Source organism: Palaemon carinicauda, chromosome 4, assembly GCF_036898095.1.
Source record: "Palaemon carinicauda isolate YSFRI2023 chromosome 4, ASM3689809v2, whole genome shotgun sequence".
Taxonomy (NCBI): Eukaryota; Metazoa; Arthropoda; class Malacostraca; order Decapoda; family Palaemonidae; genus Palaemon; species Palaemon carinicauda.
In genome coordinates, this window is record NC_090728.1 from 153,432,342 (window position 1) to 153,453,371 (window position 21,030).

General features: G+C 36.0%; 1 protein-coding gene across 1 annotated transcript; it reads left to right on the forward strand.

Moving 5' to 3' along the window:
* Positions 1-4,786: 4,786 nt before the first annotated feature.
* LOC137639708 (uncharacterized) lies at positions 4,787-5,536 on the forward strand. Its single transcript, XM_068371956.1, has one exon. It carries the CDS (start codon positions 4,787-4,789, stop codon positions 5,534-5,536), a length of 750 nt encoding a protein of 249 aa, XP_068228057.1.
* Positions 5,537-21,030: the final 15,494 nt, after the last annotated feature.

Below are 21,030 nucleotides of genomic sequence, written 5' to 3' on the forward strand. Positions count from 1 at the left end.
CCTCCCTTTTCACTAATCTTTTCTTTTTACATGATGCAGGTAGAGGTGTGCAGTTTTTGGTAAACACTGGTACTTACCATTTGCTTCTACCAAAGTCACTTTCCAGGACAATACATAGTCATTCTAAGCTTGCTGATATCCGGGTAGTAGCTGCTAACGGATCTGAGATCCACATCTACGGGTACGAGACAGTCACGCTATCGCTTGGGTGCGCCAAATACTATTGGAAATTCCTCGCTGCCGAAGTAATATTGCCTCCACTCAATGCGGATTTCCTCTCCCATTTCCACACCTTTCTTCATTTTAGCATCGATGATTAGTCAACACAAACTCATACTCTTTGAAAACTCTTCGACCCTCTCACTACGATTTCACACTCCAAATGAGCACACCCACGGATGCCCACCTCCTCATGTCGTATCCAGAACATTTCTGTACAAAACTCCACCTAATGCCCATGGTTCCTGCCAAGCATGGTATTTATCCCCATATGAAATTGACGGGGCTCCCAGTATTCATCAGATTCAGGCGTCTGGCCCCAGATCGTTTGGCTGCCGCTAAACAAACATTCACCAAAATGGAAGAACGATGGCTCCCTGAGCCCTTGTAGGGATTCCAGTAATCTCAACATGCAGACAGAACCAGATCACTTCCTCCTCCCCAACATCACTGACGTTACCTCGTACTTGCACAAAGTAAAAGTGTTCTCCTCGCTCGACCTCTTGAAGTGGTATTATTAGGTGCTCATGAACCCATAAGAAATCCACAAGACCGCTATCACCGCCCCTTTCGGTTCATACACCTTCTATCACTCCTGTTTTGGCTGATGAAGCCATTTTTCAGTGCCTCATGGATGGTATCTTAGGGGACCTCCCTTTCTGTGTATGTTGCGTGGACAACATATTTGTCTTCTCTTCCTCCAAAAGGGAACACCTTAGTCACCTATGCATCGTTCTTATCCACCTCTAATAAAACGGCCTTATAGTCTGGTACGACAAGTTTACATTTATTGCCTACAAAGTATTATTCTTAGGGCACCGCATCACTCCTGCAGGCGTCCACTCCCTCCCTGAGAAGGTAGCAGTTATTTAGAACTTTCCCACAACTTTGACCGTTAAACAGCTACAAGAATTATTGGGCATGATAAACCATTATCACAGGTTTCTGCTAGCCATACCTCCCACTCTCACTTTTTCTGTGCCATATGCCCCTCTCCTTGCCTTCACCGATTCCAAAAATCTCGCAATTGGTCCAGTACTTGAGTAGGTGGTCAACAGCTTGCCGTACCCATTGGTCTTCTTCAGTATAAAACTGTCTAATGCAGAATCCGGCCACTCCACCTTAGTACAGCTCTCTGTCGCTTTTGCCACTTCTTAGAAGTTACACCTTTTGCATTCACATGTACAACATGCTTCTGGTGTACGCCTTCACTCGACAGTCTGAAGCCTGGTCTGCCCATCAACACCGACATCTCTCCGCCATGGCTGAATACAACTCCACCCTTCAACATGACCCTGAGATATAATCCCGATGTCATTGCCCTGTCGGGTAACACATTGGCTGCCATTCACCTGAGATTGGATTACAGCGCCTGGGCAGAAGTCCAACGAAAAGATCCAGAATATCAAGCATGTACTATATCCTACACATCCCTCCGTTGATAAGACGTTGCTCTTGATGACTCCAATGCCACCGTCCTCTGTGACGTCAATAGTGGTAGACCACGATCCTGGATACCTACCCTCATGCACCGTGAGGTGTTTAAATTTATCTAAGGCCTTTCACCTCTCTCGTGCTGATCTACTGGACAGCTTTTGAAAACGAAGTTCATTTGGCACAGCTTTATGAAGGGTGCTAAGGATTGGGTACGCGACGGTACTTCATGCCAAAGTTCAAAAGTACATTGACACATGCATTCAGGAGTCGTCACCTTTCCTCAAACTCAGTATCGTTTTGCCCACATCAACATTAACATAGTAGGTTCCCCACTCACATCACAAGGGCACCATTACCAGTTTACTGTCATTGACCGCTTCACTCGGTGGCCTGAAGCCATTCTCATGCAAACTGCAATATCCGCCTCATGTATATGTGCCTTACTCTCAGGGTGGATAGCGAGATTGTGTATCCCTCTCATTTGTGTATCCTGGCATCACCCTACATCAGAAAACCACCTACACCCCTACAGTCAATGGAAGGGTTGAACGTTTTTATCACACCCTCAAAGCAGCTTTAATGTCCAGTTGCAATAACTCCAACTGATTTACTCAGCTTTCATGGGTCCTCCTTGGCTTAAGAACGCTTCTAAGGATGCCCTAGATATCTATGCAGCGGAAATAGTGTTTGGCGACCCATTGGTGGCCCTTGCTGCATTTTTTCTGAGTGAAACCTACTCTGACAATCTCTAGCGCCTACATCACGTTGTGGGAAAATTTACTCCATGCTGACAGACTTATAAGCCCCCAGCTAAGCAATACATACACGTCTTCCTGCTGTGCAATGACACTAGCAAGTCACTGCTTTCACCTCCTTACACGGGACCCTTCCCCATGATGTGATTCGTCACACACAGAAGGCATTCTTAATTAACATTACTGGCAGGAGCTCCTAATAATCATGTATGTCATCTTTTAGGTGGGGAAAGCCATGTACCATAGTGTTTCATGCACGATCATACTCTGTAATGCTATAGTATATAAACTCGATATCTGTTTCAAGAAATTTATTTGCATTCACGTTGTCACACCTGTCCATATTTATTCTATAAAAATTATTCAAGAACAAAAATTCGTGTTTTGGTGAATCTCGGAAAAAAAAAAACCAAAAAAAAACTTTTGATGATTGAATTTCGATCGTTAATCTCCCTGGATAATTCATAATTTATATGTTGCATGATGATTATTATATAGTAATGTGTTAATGGAGATTGTATTTTTTTATGGGATAATAACACTACCGTCCAGTTAAAATAGAGGAGTAATTTTGCATCGATATGATGCTGGTTTTGCAGGGCTAATTGCAACAGGTATTCAAACGAAAGTATTTTTTAGGTTATGGGATATAGATTTTGATTTCCATCAATATTCTAAATAGTGCATGAGAATTCATCCCCCATATCTTTTTTCTTATGTATAAAACTGTAAAAGTACAACTGAAATAAGTGTAAAAAGTAACATAGCCATAACAAAATATAATCAACATTTTCCTTGTGTTTTCATTGCTAAGCAAATCATTACAGTGATGGCAATAGATGTTTAATGTATTTTGCTATAAAAAACTAAAAGGATTTTATAATTAACACAAAAACCGAAATAAAAATGGTAAAACATTTCATAATTTTAACTTTTTTACATGTTGTATGGAAGGTTTCTGTTAGAAATAATGAAGGATTTCAGGCTCCCTGACAACGTAATAGTTCTCATACCTTACATTATATTGCGTGTATCTTCGCCGAAAGATAAACGAATCCGAGAGATGGGTCGAAGGAAACTTTGATTAAAAGCGAAAGACGGGATTTGAAGTTCTGGAGAATGTATAACTTCCATCAGAGAGAAAGGTGCGGTACCAGTGAATCTATTAAGTTTTGTTTTCATTGTTATAGTACATTCGTTTAATAAAAATATTTATATATCCGAAAGCTTGAATATATTAGCTAGAGAATTTTTGGGACTTTTTATAAACTATTTTTCACTTGCATCATTAGAAATAATGGCATATGTCCTCTATAAAGCACAACCATTGGATATAAAAGGTGTTAAATTAACTTTCTTACATGGCGATAGGCCTACCAGTCAAACAGAAGCATGTTTCACGAGTATAAGAATACATGGCAAGATAAGGGTGCCGTAATCTTCAACAGTAATGCTGGGCGTATCAACCGGAGGATTCTTTCTTGGGAGAATGTAGACACTATGACAAGAACTTGTGGAATGAAAAAATAAAACACGAAACATACGTTGGAGCTGTGTGGATCTGGTATAAAATATTACTTATTGAGAGTAAATAAACAAAAGAGAATCAATAAACAGTTTTACAATTAATTGTTTTTCATGCGAATCTTTCAATTCACTTTGTTCAGGCATCATTTAGCACGATGCTTATATATAGCATGAGTAAAATATAAGTCCTCTACTGACAATTAATTAAATTTTTGTAATTAACAACACGATCTACAAGTGTTTTTATGTAATCGTTTTTATACCATAAACACTGCCTCATTCCGGTATTTATGACCGCAAGGTATAACCAATGTACAATTACAGCATGAGTAATGAGTTAAGATATAGGAAAAGTCTAAATGAAAACAGTCATTTGAGTTTTGAGACTAAACCCTATATTCTAAAACTCAGACACTAATCGATTCTAACATTGGAAACCACATGAATGTATAATTAATGAATGGAATGCGAGAAAAGTTTGGAGCTAACGCATGAATTTGTTTTATTCAAGTACAATATTTTAAGCCTCAATTAATTGTAAGTATTCATGAGTAAAAAATATTGAAAATAAAAGCTAAGATTATTGCGCATTACAAAACGTTATTAATACTGTTTTGTATTTATGTTTATAACTATCTATTACAAGAGGTTATATTTGTGTTTACAGATACTTACTGCTCATTAAGCATAACTACCCTGTTAACTATCTTGTCTTCTTTTAAACTGCATATCATTATAAGTTATTCTTAAAAATAAAGTTACTCAGGAAGGATCTATCTGAGTTTCGTGTCCATCCAAAGATACTTCAATGGCGACGAGGAACTGACTCACGAAGGGGGAAATTAAGGATGGCGCATTTGGGTAATATAGCAGCATATGACAAATCCGAGGACTTTGAAGATTATATCGAAAGGTTTGATCCGTTCTGCTTAGCACATGACATAACAGAGGAAGATAAGAAACGGGTAGTTTTCCTGAGTGCCGTCGGCGCTCCTATATATGGACTTCTGAAAACATCGCTTGCCCCTAATAAGCCCTCATCAAGGACTTATCGAGAACTTTCTGAGCTTTTGAAAAATCACCTCCACCCAAAACCCATCCTGATAACTGAACGTTTCAAGTTTTACAATAGGAAACAACGTCCAAGAGAATCCATCACTAATTATGCAACGGAGCAACGGAAATTGGCGGAAACATGTCAGTTTGGGACTTTTCAAGAGGAAGTTTTAAGAGACTTGTTTGTTATTGGATTGGCCAACCGCTTGGCACAGAAGAAACTATTAAGTGAACAGGAGCTTGACTTAAAGAAAGCATTTTCGATTGCACTAAGTCAGGAAATGGCTGATGAAAACGTCACGAAGATTCAGGGTCAAATTCAGGAAGTGAAAAAAGTTATTGGGCCGAAAGCTTTTCTCCTTGAGTGTTACCGTTGCGGGAAGATAAACCATAAGGCTGATGTTTGTTTCCATAAGGATACTGAGTGTAATGGGTGTCATAAAAAAGGACACCTACGTAGAATGTGCCGAATGGAAAATCACACCACAGTTAATCGAAATTGGAAATATGGAAGACTGAGTGCAAACTACAGGGTGAATTAGTGCATACATTGAAATACTGTGTTAAGAAAATTAAAGCAATACACAATAAGGTTCCAGAGATAATAGTGGAAGTTAAATTAAATGGGATACCAATTGATATGGAATTAGACACGGGAGCTTCTGTGTCACTGATAAGTGAAGAGTTCATCTGAAAAATACAGCACTTCAATCCAGCGATATTGCGCTGAAAATCATGACTGGAGAAAAGAAAGAAGTCGTCGGGATGTGCTACATAACTATGGAAGTTCATGGACACAAAATGGAGGAAGTGCCCTTGTATGTGGTACAGGGGAATGGACTTGCATTATTCCGTAGGGACTGGCTGCATTTTGCAAAATTTGACTGGAAAAAGTTAGCTGTAAATCATCTATATTCTGATATTCTGAAAACCTCAAAGTTAGAAGAACTATTAAGGAAATATGGTGATGTCTTTGATGGTGAACTGGGAACAGCCAAGAATATAAAGGCTCATCATATTCGTGTAAGAAAGGATGCAAAACCAATCTTTTATAAAGCGAGGACAGTTCCTTATGCAATTAGGGATGCTGTGAATGCAGAACTTAAAAGACTAGAATTGGAAAGTTGAATATAGTGAGTGGGCGGTACCGATAGTGCCAGTTTCAAAAGACAATGGTTCTATTAGGATCTGTGGTGACTTCAAGGTCACCATAAATCGTTATGTGGAAAACCCTGAACATCCAATGCCAAATCCAGATGAACTTTACCAGCGACTGAACGGTGGAAAAACTTTCTCAAAGTTAGATTTATTACAAGCTTATCAGCAAGTGGAATTAGATGATGAATCTAGGAAATATGTCACGATCAACACACCACTTGGTTAATACAGATATACATGTTTACCATATGGTGTCTCAGCAGTACCACAACTTTTTCAGTATTTAATGGATAATGTTCTGCAAGGAGTATCTCGTGGATGCACCATAGATGATATTAGTCTTACTGGGAGAACCAAAAATGAACATTTACACAATCTTGAAAAGGTACTTGAGCGGTTGCACATCGATGGGTTGAAATGTAATTTGTCGAAATGTGAATTTATGAAGCCTTCCTTGAAATATTTAAGTTTCATTGTGGATGAAGAGGGTATCCATATGACATAGGATGCCATAGCAGCAGTCACGGAAGCACCAAGGCCAGAATCAAGGTCTGAAATGCAATCCTTCCTGGGGATGGTAAACCATTACCGTCGCTATGTGCCAAATCTCTCATCAGTCGCAGCGCCTCTCACGGAATTACTGCATAAAGACAGAAAATAGCATTGGTCAGTAGAGTGTGAAAGAGCTTTTTCCGAGATTAAAAAAATGCTGACAACTGAAACAGGAGTATTAGTGCACTATGATTTGAGTAAACCTGTGACGTTGGCAGTAGATGCATCACCCAAAGGACTAGGAGCAGTGCTTTCCCATATCACCAATAATGGAGAGAGACCAATTGCTTATGCATCAAGAATGTTAACACCCACTGAACGTAACTTTTCCTAAATTGAGCGTGAGGGTTTGGCAATCATCTTTGGACTACGGAAGTTTCATCAATATTTATATGGTCGCAAATTCACCCTTATTACAGATAACAAACCACTGTCATACATTCTGGGACCCAGGAATGGCATTCCAGTCCTTGCAGCTGCAAGAATACAACGCTGGGCTATACAGTTAGCAGCTTATGATTATGACATTGAATTACGTCGTTCAAGTAACAATGGAAATGCCGATGAACTCTCACGGTTACTTTTACCAGATTGGGACTTCGATGCATCAGATACGCTTGTAAACTGGACACAAGAAGCAACTGCATTTAACAGGCACCAGGTGAACTCTCTTCCTGTAACTGCGAAATCGGTTGCAAGGGAAACTTTACATGATGTTGTACTGGCTAGAGCTTTATATTACAAAAGAAATGGATGGCCAGACTCTGAGGACATAGCACAGGAACTGAAACCCTTCCATAGCCGTCACGTGAGTTTTCAATTGAAGAGGGATGTCTTCTATGGGGTGCCAGGGTGGTAATACCGTCTAGATATAGGACTCAAATCTTAGAAGAGCTACATGGTGGTCATCCGGGGATTATTAGGATGAAGGGATTAGCTCGCTTGCATGTGTGGTGGCCGAGTATCGATCATGATATTGAAAACACTGTGCAAAGGTGCTCTGCTTGTCAGGCTACTCAGCCAATGCTTACTCGTGCTGAGGGTAATCCGTGGAAATGGCCTTCTGGTCCGTAGAAAAGAGTACATGTTGATTTCGCAGGACCATTCCTGGGACAAATGTACCTCATTATGATTGACGCATATTCAAAATGGCTAGAAGTACACCCAAAGAAATCATTTACAACTATGAATACCATCGAGATTATGTGGCGGGTATTTGCTCAGCATGGGGTTTGTGTAGAGCTTGTGTCTGATAATGGAAGACAGTTTGTGGCTGAGGAATTTAAAGAGTTCATGACCCAAAATGGTGTAAAGCATATACTGATACCCGCTTATCACCCAAGCAGTAATGGGCAGGCCGAAAATACAGTAAGAACATTCAAACAAGGAATGAAAAGGGCGATGAGAACATTGCAATCATGTAATACATCTTTAAATACCAAGTTGTGTCAATTTCTACTGACTTACCGAACTACACCTCACTGTGCAACAAAGCGCACGCCTGCAGAGCTCATGGGTTGACAGTTACGCACTCGCCTTGATTTACTACACCCAGATGCATCTCAGCGAATTGAAAGAAAAGCCTCAGAGAACGAGAAACCAATGAGGGAACTCGATATAGGGGACGTGGTACTGGTTCGGGATTATCGTCAAAATACCAAGAAGGGCATATGGACTCGAGGAGTTGTGGTCCTTAAATTGAGTCCATGTACATACAATGTACAAGTGGACGGTAACTTGATATGGAAGAGGCATATTGATCAAATAAGACTGATCTCCAATGATTCTCAAGATAAGAAAAATTAACTTTTAGCACATGATTTTTCAGAGTTGGTCAGCTATGTAGACCCGCCATTACCAAAAGAGTTCATAAATACTTGTGAAGAGTTAGGTGATGCAGTTGCAGGTGCAGAGAAGAATGAAATCCCAAATGTAGAAGAAAAGGAGGCGGCAGCAGCAGAAAAAATATCGGGAAATGAAAATGATAAAACTTCTGATGACTGAAATGATTGATCGATATCTGAATTACCAAAACTTCGAAGGTCTACCAGACAAAGTAGACCACCTGACTATTTTAGAATGTAAAATGATTAATAGTGTTATGTATGTTTTTGTATTATTATTCAAAGCTATGCCACCATTTAATTATAGCTTGCTTTATCCTTTTATTTGCTTTATCTTTCATTCTTTTTCCCGAGGGGAAAATGTGTCATGTATTTATGTTTATAACTACCTATTACAAAAGGTTATATTTGTGTTTACAGATACTTACTGCTCATTAAGCATAACTACCCTGTTAACTATCTTTTCTTCTTTTAAACTGTATATCATTATAAATTAGTCTTTCAAATAAAGTCATTCAGGAAGGATCTATCTGAGTTTCGTGTCCATCCAAAGATACTTCAAATACCAACAAAATCAGAAAACTAACAATCGAATGAAGTTGTATTATAGCAACAATCGCAGCCACATTGAGTTGCCGCTTTGATGACTTTATGATATCTTTTATGCTGAAAGAGATCATAAATTATCAAAGCGGCATTATCATACCGCGGGTTGAAATTGTGAAAATTATTATTATTTAGGAAATTGATAAGAATATTATTAGAACTATTGTTATTACTAGATTTGTTGATGTTGGGAAAATTATTATTATTATTGAAATAGTCTACACACAGATTTTATCATTTCTATAAGTAAAGCAATACTAAAGGTCAATAATTCTGAAACAAGAAATAATAATGAAATAAGTGTGCTCATAGGGATTGTCTACCAGATAATATACGCTGAGTGCCTGTGATTGCCTAAATCCTGGATGGTAATTATTTTGTAGTTCTCTTGGCAGTAAGTTTCTGGAGTCTACTATCGACCAATATAAGTAGTTTAAGATAATACTTCCGTTATCGATTGTTACTAATTTTGTCTTGTCGAAAATTTCTTTTGTTTCTAATACAAAAAAAAATAAAAATGATGCATTTATGAACCTGACAATTTTTTTTTTTTTTTTTTTTTTTTTTTTTTTTTTTTTTTTTTTTTTTTTTTTTTTTTTTTTTTTTTTTTTTAATACTTGAGCAGTCCATAGGATACAAAGTTTTGGACTTAAAACTTTTTGTAGTAACATATAGATTGAAATATTTATCGTTATAATAAACGATTTATCATAGTGACCTGTAGACATGGGTAGATATAGAGAGATTTCGGATAACGGACCACTGTTTTCGGATGGAATATAACACCATATTCCTCTTAACAAATTGATAGAGAGGAATCATTCTCCATGGAAAATATAGCACCGTGATTTTGAACCAATAAAGCAACTTAGCTTTTTTGAGACATTCCTTTATGCACCTGAACAGAAAAATGGCTAATATCCGGGAATGTATACACAAACAAAAAGAAGGTCTTTTAAGTGAGGAATATACTAAAGAGAACAAATATGACCACAAATCGTAATATATGAAATTAATCAAAACAGCGTAAACTCTGTTTGGACAATCGTTATCATTTATTAAAGAATGCTTTTGCATTTAAATTGCTAGAGGAAATTTCCTTTCCAACAAGAATCGTCGGATAATCACAGTACAAACCACTGTAGATTTAGAACATTTCTAAAATTTTGAGTGCAGTATACATTAATTAGATCATATTTTAGTTAAAAGAAAAAAAAACCATTTTAACTAGACATACCGTGATATTGTGCAAATTTATCACATTTTACTTTTTTTTTCTCACTTGGAAGTACAAAAAAAAATATCAACTATCATAATACATATTTTCTGCAAAATGCACGATAGGCACGTGTCCAGTAATGTGTCAAGGATTGAAAGTAATCTCCGAAGATTTTTTTTTTTTTTTTTTTTTTTTAACCACATGTTATGAAGAACTTAGATTTTTGACACATGGAATTAAGAGGCGTTTTTCTACTTTTCTTTTTTTCAAGTCTTTTCGTGTTTCTGATTAGCTTTAAGCATTTGATGGGCATAACTGAGCCACTAACTTCTTTTTGAGTCTTGGTTGACCTTTACGGCTTTTCTTAATTATTTAAGAAATCTAACATTAACACATCTACCTACAGTTGAAGCTTAACTACGAGAGCCCATTTTTAATGCATTGGAAAATCGAGAGGCAAATAAGTAGCATAGCCAGAAAGTGTTCATCTAAATGGTAAAGGAGGTCTAATACATTAAAAAAAAAATATCCTAACTTTCGATCGATTTATAAATGAAGACTATTGAATAAATACCGTGTATACCACACGACAAATTGTAAGCAATTCAGTGTCAAATACTGATTGCAAAATTTTGTGGATGTTTGTATCCTAGGTTAATTTAACCGAAGTCTATGTAAAGTAAACCAAAAAGTTATATATCATAACGAATAGAATATAGAGCGCGCACACTCAACATATCGGTGAAAATAAAGATATGTACCTATAAGCTGCAAATGGAGAAAAATAGAAACCAAAGATGGTGTCTTCAATGTCTGCCATCTTCTCATTTGAAACAAAATAACAAAGAAACGTGATCATGTCCTCAAAATCTTATAGAATGAATGATTTTGAATTAAAAAATACGTTCCCAATTGCACCGGTCGGTAAAAATTCTTTTGAAAATTAATGGAAAAGGGAAAACAAAGAAAATGCTCATCAAAAAGTCTCCACCAGCTGTCACTTCCTTTTACTAAAACAGAAACTAGGAAAACGATCGAGTGTAAAGTAGGTTTCACTTCACCTGAAAAAGCAAAGGAACATGTATGGGTAGCGTGTAAAGCAAGACTTTTCTTCGTGAAGGATTCTCTCTCTCTCTCTCTCTCTCTCTCTCTCTCTCTCTCTCTCTCTCTCTCTCTCTCTCTCTCTCTCTCTCTCTCTCAACAGGCCTTGTACAATAAACTGTAGGATACGAATGGAAAATAGAGAAGTTTTATATACAGTGAGAAGTCAAGTAACATATGGTCAACATAAAAACGAAGAATTGTTTAATGTAATATAATTTCTAAGAGCCTATTGTTGTCAATATCCATTTGATCACTAGTTAGTATAGATCATATAATAAAGTGCGTGTATATACCGTACGTATATGTATGTATTTATATGTATATACAGTATATAAATGCGTGTGCGCGCACATACATCTTATTTTTTTATTTAAGTTCAGCCATGGGATATAAAGTAATGAATCTATAGACAAGTTTAAAAAATCCTTGATTATATTTTACAGGTAATTTTTATAAACCCAAAAATAAAACTTAAAAATGGAAAGAAATATTACTCTCCTATTCTGGGTAGTAAAACGAAGGAGTATTTTTTTTTAAATTGTCGGTGGAAATCACTGGTAACTCATAAAATTAAGAATAAATTAATGCTCTTATAAATTAGATTTACACCTCATATGAAATTAATGGGATTAAATTCATGGAAATGAACCATTGAATGAGAACTTTAACATTAATATACAGAGCCACTGATTTTAGATGTAAAGTTTGCTAGAAATACAAACAGATTTATTCAGTTAAGCAAACTATCTAAATGAGTTTTCTCGGAAATTAGTCTGACTCAAGAAGGGAAACCTACCAGTTTGAAAAATGCAAATGATAGGTAATGTGGGCGGGTGGGTTAGAGCTGCTGCTGGTGATCGTTATTCGCTGGTTCTTGAAGTTGCTAAAGTTGTCATATATTTGCCTGAGAATTTTAGCCATGATTTAACACTTAAAGCATGGATGTGGTAGTGACAGTTATTTTGATTTTGTCTGGAGCCATCCATTATTAAAGAAAATGCTTACTAACGCACTATATATATATATATATATATATATATATATATATATATATATATATATATATATATATACTGTATATATATATATATATATATATATATATATATATATATATATATATATATTTATATATATACTGTATATATATATATATATATATATATATATATATATATATATATATATATATATATATATATATATATATATGTTTATATATACTGTATATATATATATATATATATGTGTGTGTGTGTGTGTGTGTGTGTGTGTGTATTGTGTATCATCTAATGTCTATGGAAGGGATTAATAATAATAATAATAATAATAATAATAATAATAATAATAATGATGATGATGATAATGATAATAATAATAATAATTTAAATCTACTTTTATCTACTGTAATAAGTTTTCATAAATAAAGTTACTCAGTTGCATTCATCTCGCCTTTGACTCGCACCCTACTCTTGGCCCGTCACATATCAAAACTCTTACAGTAACAGTACATGCTATAACGTTTGAAACGCTCTCAGAAGACTAAAATTACTGCTATATTCTTGCTCAGACATCATCTATAACATTTAAAACGCTTCCAAGTGATTTAAATTACTACCAGACCTTTCCTCATACAGAATCTATAACGTTTAAAAATACTCCCAGGAGACTAAAATTACTGTTAGATCTTTGCTCAAACATTATATATTACGTTTAAAACGCTTTAAGGAGACTAAAGTTTTTGCCAGATCTATAATCAGACTGCATCTATAACGTGTAAAATAATTCCAGAATATGACATGGCCATTTTTAGGTAAATCTAATCATATTTCATCGGGATTTGTTGTTAGTTTGGGTCTTCACGCCGTTTATGATGGGAAAGTCCATTATCAGTACAAGGATAATAAAAGTCTAGGTTACTTGTGAGATATCTATTTTTATTAGGTTAGGCTTAAAATACCCATACAATGAAGTGCGATAACTAATAGATTAGAATTGTAGATATCATAATCTGAATACAATGCTAAGGACACGATAAACACAGGTGTTATAATTGTATAACCCCCTCTCACTCAGATTTTCGGAATATAATTGATGAACACAATTCTAAAAGATGTCAGTAGATGGTGTTGGTGCACTGTCCATAGTAGAAAATCTGAATATTTTCACAGCAGCTAGAGAACAGAGAAGCGACCACGTGGTCACTTCAATATGTATCAGTATTAAGAGTCATGAAGAATAGCTGTAAGAAATTTATGCAAACGTACTTATCAAATTTTCATCTCAGTGCCTTATTTTTTGTTCCCCCGTTTGGTTAGGAAAAGAAATTTTTGAAGGCAAAGGCGATAAGGGACATAATGGGAAAACTTTTTCCCTATTGGGAGCAATGATTATTCTATTTAATATCGGGTAATTTGATGATTCTCAAGACTGTATAGTTGTGCTTCCTTTTGACATAAGTAACGACTGTAGATATTCTGCACTTTCCCAGATGCATATTTACAATCAGCTCGACATTTAGACTGAAGCCCCGCCCCCGTGCCTGTTACGCTATATGCTTTCATGATGTCACTAGCATACCAGCTTCTAAAAACTGCATATGTATATATTTTATTATGAAACCTTTTTATCGTGCATTTCCTACTTTGCAAAGACAATATATATTTAAAAAGAGTAATCATTGCAATTTATCATGAAATTCAATGCTTTATTATTTCATTTAGTCAAACGTTTTCCGAATGATGCGCTACCATAAGTATTAATCAGCTCTTCATCTACAAAATGTACCGAAGCACATTAGACCTCATAAAATTGCAGCGGTTTATATTTTTATCATGAAATCTTTTTTACTGTACATTTCTTACTTTACAACGACATAATATATATTGAAAAAGAGTAAGCAATGCAATTTATCTTGAAAATCAATGTTATATGATTCTATATTGAATTTGTATTTGCAGTTAAGGCTTATATATTCTGCCGCTACTAGGCGTTTAACTAATTTTACCGTATCTTCTTCGTTAAATATAATTGTTCTAACATCATATTCATTCAGAACCATTGCCTCAAACCCCCAAAGAATATAATATATTATATCTTCTATGGATATTATTGTTATTAATAAACCTTGTCACTCACAGTTGTCGCTAAATGTCGTATTACCTCTGAACCAAATGTAAACACAGTGAAGTCACGAAAGCATATGAAGTTACAGGCCCAGGGCAAACCATCTGTCTAAATGTCGAGCTGATTGTAAATAAGCATCCCAGATATGACAGGAACAGGAGTTTGATCTTTCTTTTCATTTACACTGAATCTTGGATTAGATAACTATCACGTCATAAGAGAGAAACTTCATTTAAAGTCTAAAATTTCTTAATAACATTACATTCAAATAATCATATTTTCTAAGTTAAGTGATAGCTTTACCTGGCACTATGAATCTAAACTTAAAATAGACAATAAGCACTTTGGATTTACTTTACACTTACTGGAATATTCAAAATTAATCTACTTAATCATACAAACATGAAAGAAATAATTTACCTCTTGAAATTCTATACATACATACATATACCAAGGAACTTCCCCCAATTTCGGGGGTAGCCAACATCAAACAAAGGAAACAAAAAAGGGGACCTCTCCTCTCTACGTTCTTCCCAGCCTGATAAGGGAGTCAACCAAGTTCGGCTGGTACTGCTAGGGTGCCACAGCCCACCCTCCCCCATAATCCACCACAGATGAAGCTTCATAACGCTGAATCCCCTACAGCTGCTACCTCCGCGGTCATCTAAGGCACCGGAGGAAGCAGCAGGGCCTACCGGAACTGCATCACAGTCACTCGCCATTCATTCCTATTTCTAACACACTCTCTTGCCTCTCTCACATCTATCCTCCTATCACCCAGAGCTTTCTTCACTCCATCCATCCACCCAAACCTTGGCCTTCCTCTTGTACTTCTCCCATCAACTCTTGCATTCATCACCCTCTTTAGGAGACAGCCATTTTCCATTCTCTCAACATGGCCAAACCACCTCAACATATTCATATCCACTCTAGCTTCTAACTCATTTCTTACACCCGTTCTCACCCTCACCACCTCGTTCCTAACCCTATCTACTCGAGATACACCAGCCATACTCCTTAGACACTTCATCTCAAACACATTCAATTTCTGTCTCTCCGTCACTTTCATTCCCCACAACTCCGATCCATAAATCACAGTTGGTACAATCACTTTCTCATGTAGAACTCTCTTTACATTCATGCCCAACCCTCTATTTTTGACTACTCCCTTAACTGCCCCCAACACTTTTCACCCTTCATTAACTCTCTGACGTACATCTGCTTCCACTCCACCATTTGCTGCAACAACAAACCCCAAATACTTAAACTGATCCACCTCCTCAAGTAACTCTCCATTCAACAGGACATTCAACCTTGCACTACCTTCCCTTCTCGCACATCTCATAACCTTACTCTTAACTCTCAACTTCCTTCTCTCACACGCCCTTCCAAATTCTGTCACTAATCGGCCAAGCTTCTCTTCCATGTCTGCAACAAGTACAGTATCATCTGCAAACAACTACTGATTAACCTCCCATTCATGGTCATTCTCGTCTACCTGTTTTAATCCTCGTCCAAGCACTCGAACATTCACCTCTCTCACCGCTCCATCAACATACAAGTTATTAACAACGGCGACATCACACATCCCTGTCTCAGCCCCACTCTCACTGGAAACCAATCGCTCACTTCCTTTCCTATTCTAACACATGCTTTACTATCTTTGTAGAAACTTTTCACTGCTTGCAATAACCTTCCACCAACTCCATACAACCTCATCACATTCCACATTGCTTCCCTATCAACTCTATCATACGCTTTCTCCAGATCCATAAGCGCAACATACACCTCCTTACCTTTTGCTAAATATTTCTCGCATATCTGCCTAACTGTAAAAATCTGATTCATACAACCCCTACCTCTTCTAAAACCACCCTGTACTTCTAAGATTGCATTCTCTGTTTTATCCTTAATCCTATTAATCAGTACTCTACCATACACTTTTCCAACTACACTCAACAAACTAATACCCCTTGAATTACAACACTCATGCACATCTCCCTTACCCTTATGTAGTGATACAATACATGCACAAACCCAATCCACTGGTACCCTTGACAACACAAAACACATATTAAACAATCTCACCATCCATTGAAGTACAGTCACACCCCCTTCCTACAACATCTCAGCTCTCACACCTTCCATACCAAATGCTTTTCCTACTATCGTTTCATCTAGCGCTCTCCTCACTTCCTCTATTGTAATCTCTCTCTCATTCTCCTCTCCCATCACCGTCACCTCAACACCTGCAACAGCAATTATATCTGCCTCCCTATTATCCTCAACATTCAGTAAACTTTCAAAATATTCCACCCACCTTTTCCTTGCCTCCTCTCCTTTTAACACCCTTCCATTTCCATCTTTCACCTGTCTCTTCAATTCTTGAGCCAGCCTTCCTTACTCTCGTCACTTCTTTCCAAAACTTCTTCTTATTCTCTTCATATGAATGACCCAATCCCTGACCCCACCTCAGGTCAGCTGCTCTCTTTGCCTCACTTACCTTGCGCTATACTTCCACATTTTTTTCTCTATATTTTTCATACTTCTCTATACTATTACTCTGCAGCCCTTCTTCAAAAGCCCTCTTTTTCTCTTCCACTTTTACCTCCACTCCTTCATTCCACCATTCACTGCCCTTCCTCATGCGGCCTCCAACAACCTTCTTGCCACACACATCACTTGCAATCCTAACAAAATTTTCTTTTACTAACTTCCACTCCTCCTCTAAATTACCAGTTTCTCTTACTTTCACTTCGTCATATGGCATTTTCAACCATTCCTGATATTTACTTTTTACCCCCGTTTTTATTAGCTCTTCAACCCTCACTAGCTCCCTTTTACATCCACCTACTCTATTCCACCATTCTTTTGCTACAATTAATTTTCCTTCCGCCAAAAAATTATCAGACATACCGTCAGCCATACCCCTAAACACGTGCACTTCTTTTAATCTTCCAAACATTCTTATAGTTATCAACACATAATCCATTAATGCCCTTTCTACTACTCTTCCATTTGCCACTCTTACCCATGTATACTTGTTTTTATCTTTCTTTTTGAAAAAGCTAGAACTTATCACCATCTCTTGCTCAACACACATATCTACCAGTCTCTCACCACTCATTTTCACCTGGTACACCATACTTCCCAATGACACCCTTCACCTCTCCAGCGCCCACTCTAGCATTTAAGTCACCCATGACAACTACAAAATTCCTTCTACCCAGTCCTTCTACACACCTAGTTAACTCATTCCAGAACTCATTCCGCTCTTCTTCACTTTTCTCACTACCTGGCCCATATGCATTGACAAAAGCTCAACATTCCCTACCCAACCTAACCCTTACCCACATTAACCTAGATGATATCTCCTTCCATTTCACTACTTTACCTGTCATCCATTCACTCAGCAAGCCAGACATTTCACCAAACATCACTTCACCTTCCCTTTTATCTTTGTCTCACACAAGGTTAATACACCCATCCTTCTATTCCTAAACATACTTTCAATCTCACATATTTTACTCTCTATTGTACTACATCCACGCATATTCAAACACCCCAAAACTAGAGTGCGTGGAGCAGTCACTCTCCCCCCAGCTCCACCTCTTTGCTGATGTCTCACAGGATTGTAAATACAGGAGAGGGGGTTCCCAGCCCCTCGTCCCGTCCCTTTTAGTCGCCTCTTACGACATGCAGGGATAACGTTGGCGCAATTCTAATTGTTTTTATGCCCCCGCGGCCACAGGGGGCATACTCACTTAAAATGGATTTAATTGGTTTGTATTTTTTGGATGTGGCAGAGCTTAATCCTGTCGGATACACAACAAACCTCTGAATATGAAAAAAAAGTCAATTATCCGAAATTATAAGGTAAGATATTTTCGCAATTGACACACTCGACTGACTTAAATAATACTTAGGTATACCTTTGACTTTAAAATTGAAATGATGCACACCATCACAAGTTTATGAAACTTTAACGGAGTAGGCCCTTGTCCCTTCTGGTATAATCAAATGACAGAAATATAATTAGCTACAAACTTTCCTCCAAAACCAGAATGTAAAAAGCCTTGTCAAGTCTTACACATTCAATTGAAATATACATAAATCGATACAAACATGTCTCTAAAACTAAAATGTGGCATGGTCTATTGTAAGAGATATTCAAATGTTCTGAAATAAATTAGATATGAACAGGCCTCCAAACTCGTACGTATCAAGGCCGTGACAAATCAGGAAGTCCAAGTGACATAAATTCAGTGAAACACAAACTTGTCTCAGAGATTATTAAAACATTTCTGCTAATCAGAGGGATGATACGGACGCTAGATTTATAATGTACTATATGATAGGCAGCATTGATGTATATGTGGTTTTTAATAATAATATATGTGGAAAAAAAAAATCTGAATAATAAAAAAAAAAAAAAACACTATGAAACTAAATTCTTGACTTCGTGACTTTAGCAAAAATCAAGAAATAATGCAAATAAAGAGAAATTAGTACATTTAGTTAAATAAAAAAAACGTGAATGTATCTGCGCTATTACGGCTCTTTTCTAAATGCACAAGTGAAAACCACCATTAATGAAATGTTATTTTTCTTTGTATTCCATGATATATTTCTTTAATAGCAATCAGCAACAGACTATATTATAGTATACTGTCGAAGCGTTAATTTGTTTTACGATATATATCATGAGTTTATTTATTATTGGAGCCATTCGTATATCTCGAAAATACACCGAGGTGTGAAGAATGATCTTGATAACAGGATAGATACATATTCTAAATTATAGAATGTCTTGCCTTCGATTATTCTTAAAACCTAATGATGATTCATTTTTGATGAAATGATCTAATTAGCTAAATTATAGTAATCTCAGTGATCGATTGCTTATTGTTTCAAATACTGATTTCAATCTACTTTAGTTAAAAGGAAGTGGCAATGGAAATGAGGGTGAAAAGTCGGTCGTTCACAAATACAATTAAAGCTGTAACTCTGGGCAACTGAGTCTGGACTTCTAAGATATTAAAAAAACTGATTTTCTAACTTATCCGGTTCCTACTACGATTTTCTAGGTGCAGCGTTCTAAAATTTTAATATTATGAATATAGAGCAAATCTCGGGGTAATTGAGAGTCTGATACAACAAATACTCTTATCAAATATACCACAACAGCTACAAATTTTGCCGTTTCTAATCCACTGTAGGGCAAAGCTAGCCAGTATAGAGTGGTGATGATGGCAAACTAGCCTAGTATGGGTGGGCCTCACTAGTACAGCTTTGCTGATTATGTCGATAAGCAAACCTTTTCACCACGTTCAGGTATAACTACTTATTATATATATATATATATATATATATATATATATATATATATATATATATATATATATATATATATATATATATATATATGCATACATACATACACATGTATGTACATATAAAATACATATGTATATTTAATTTTTATCAATATATTTATGTATAATGTATATACATATTTATATGCACACACACAAACTATATATATATATATATATATATATATATATATATATATATGCATATATATACATATATATATATATATATATATATATATATATATATATATATATATGCATATATATATATATATATATATATATATATGCATATATATATATATATATATATATATATATATATATATATATATATATATAATTCTGGTAACTAGGTCTTACGTAAGAAATATATGTTTCTGTTGGGATGAACAAATATTATACTTGGTGTTAGAAAAATCCAATTTTGAGGAAGCTAAGAAATTGATCCAATTATGCCCTTTTGTTATTCGAGAGTTGACAAAGCTTTGCAACAATTTCCCCGTTGATGACATTAGAATTAATTTCTAAACGGCATGAATTATCCGGAATGAATGTTTTTTTTTTTTTTTTTTTTTTTTTTTTTTTTTTTTTTTTTTTTTTCTCACTGAAATCAATAATTTTGGTATAAGAGTTCACCACACTTGATGAGAAATTTATTAGAAATAAAACGCGACGGTCATTTAAATTCTTCGTACTCCTGCCCGTTATGTTTGGATATTCCATTAAAAATTTTTCCTTGATCTCATATTGTTCCAATTGTTACTATGCCGTATATGACCCATAATGTATTTGATTCCTCGATGGTTTAACTTCGATTGTGGTGAGTGAAGGTGAATTATTTTGATAATTACTTCCCGAATGGTTTTGATTAACTCTCATTTATTGGAAAGAATACACAGCCATCCCACTATGCTTTAATTATTGTGATATTAAAAACTTATGATATTAAAATAACTCTCTCTCTCTCTCTCTCTCTCTCTCTCTCTCTCTCTCTCTCTCTCTCTAGAGCTGAAGTAAGCAGTAGTAAGATGCAAAAAATTAAACAA

Excerpts from the sequence above, each read along its gene's own strand:
- LOC137639708 (XM_068371956.1), top strand. The coding sequence starts at position 4,787 with ATGGCGCATTTGGGTAATATAGCAGCATATGACAAATCCGAGGACTTT.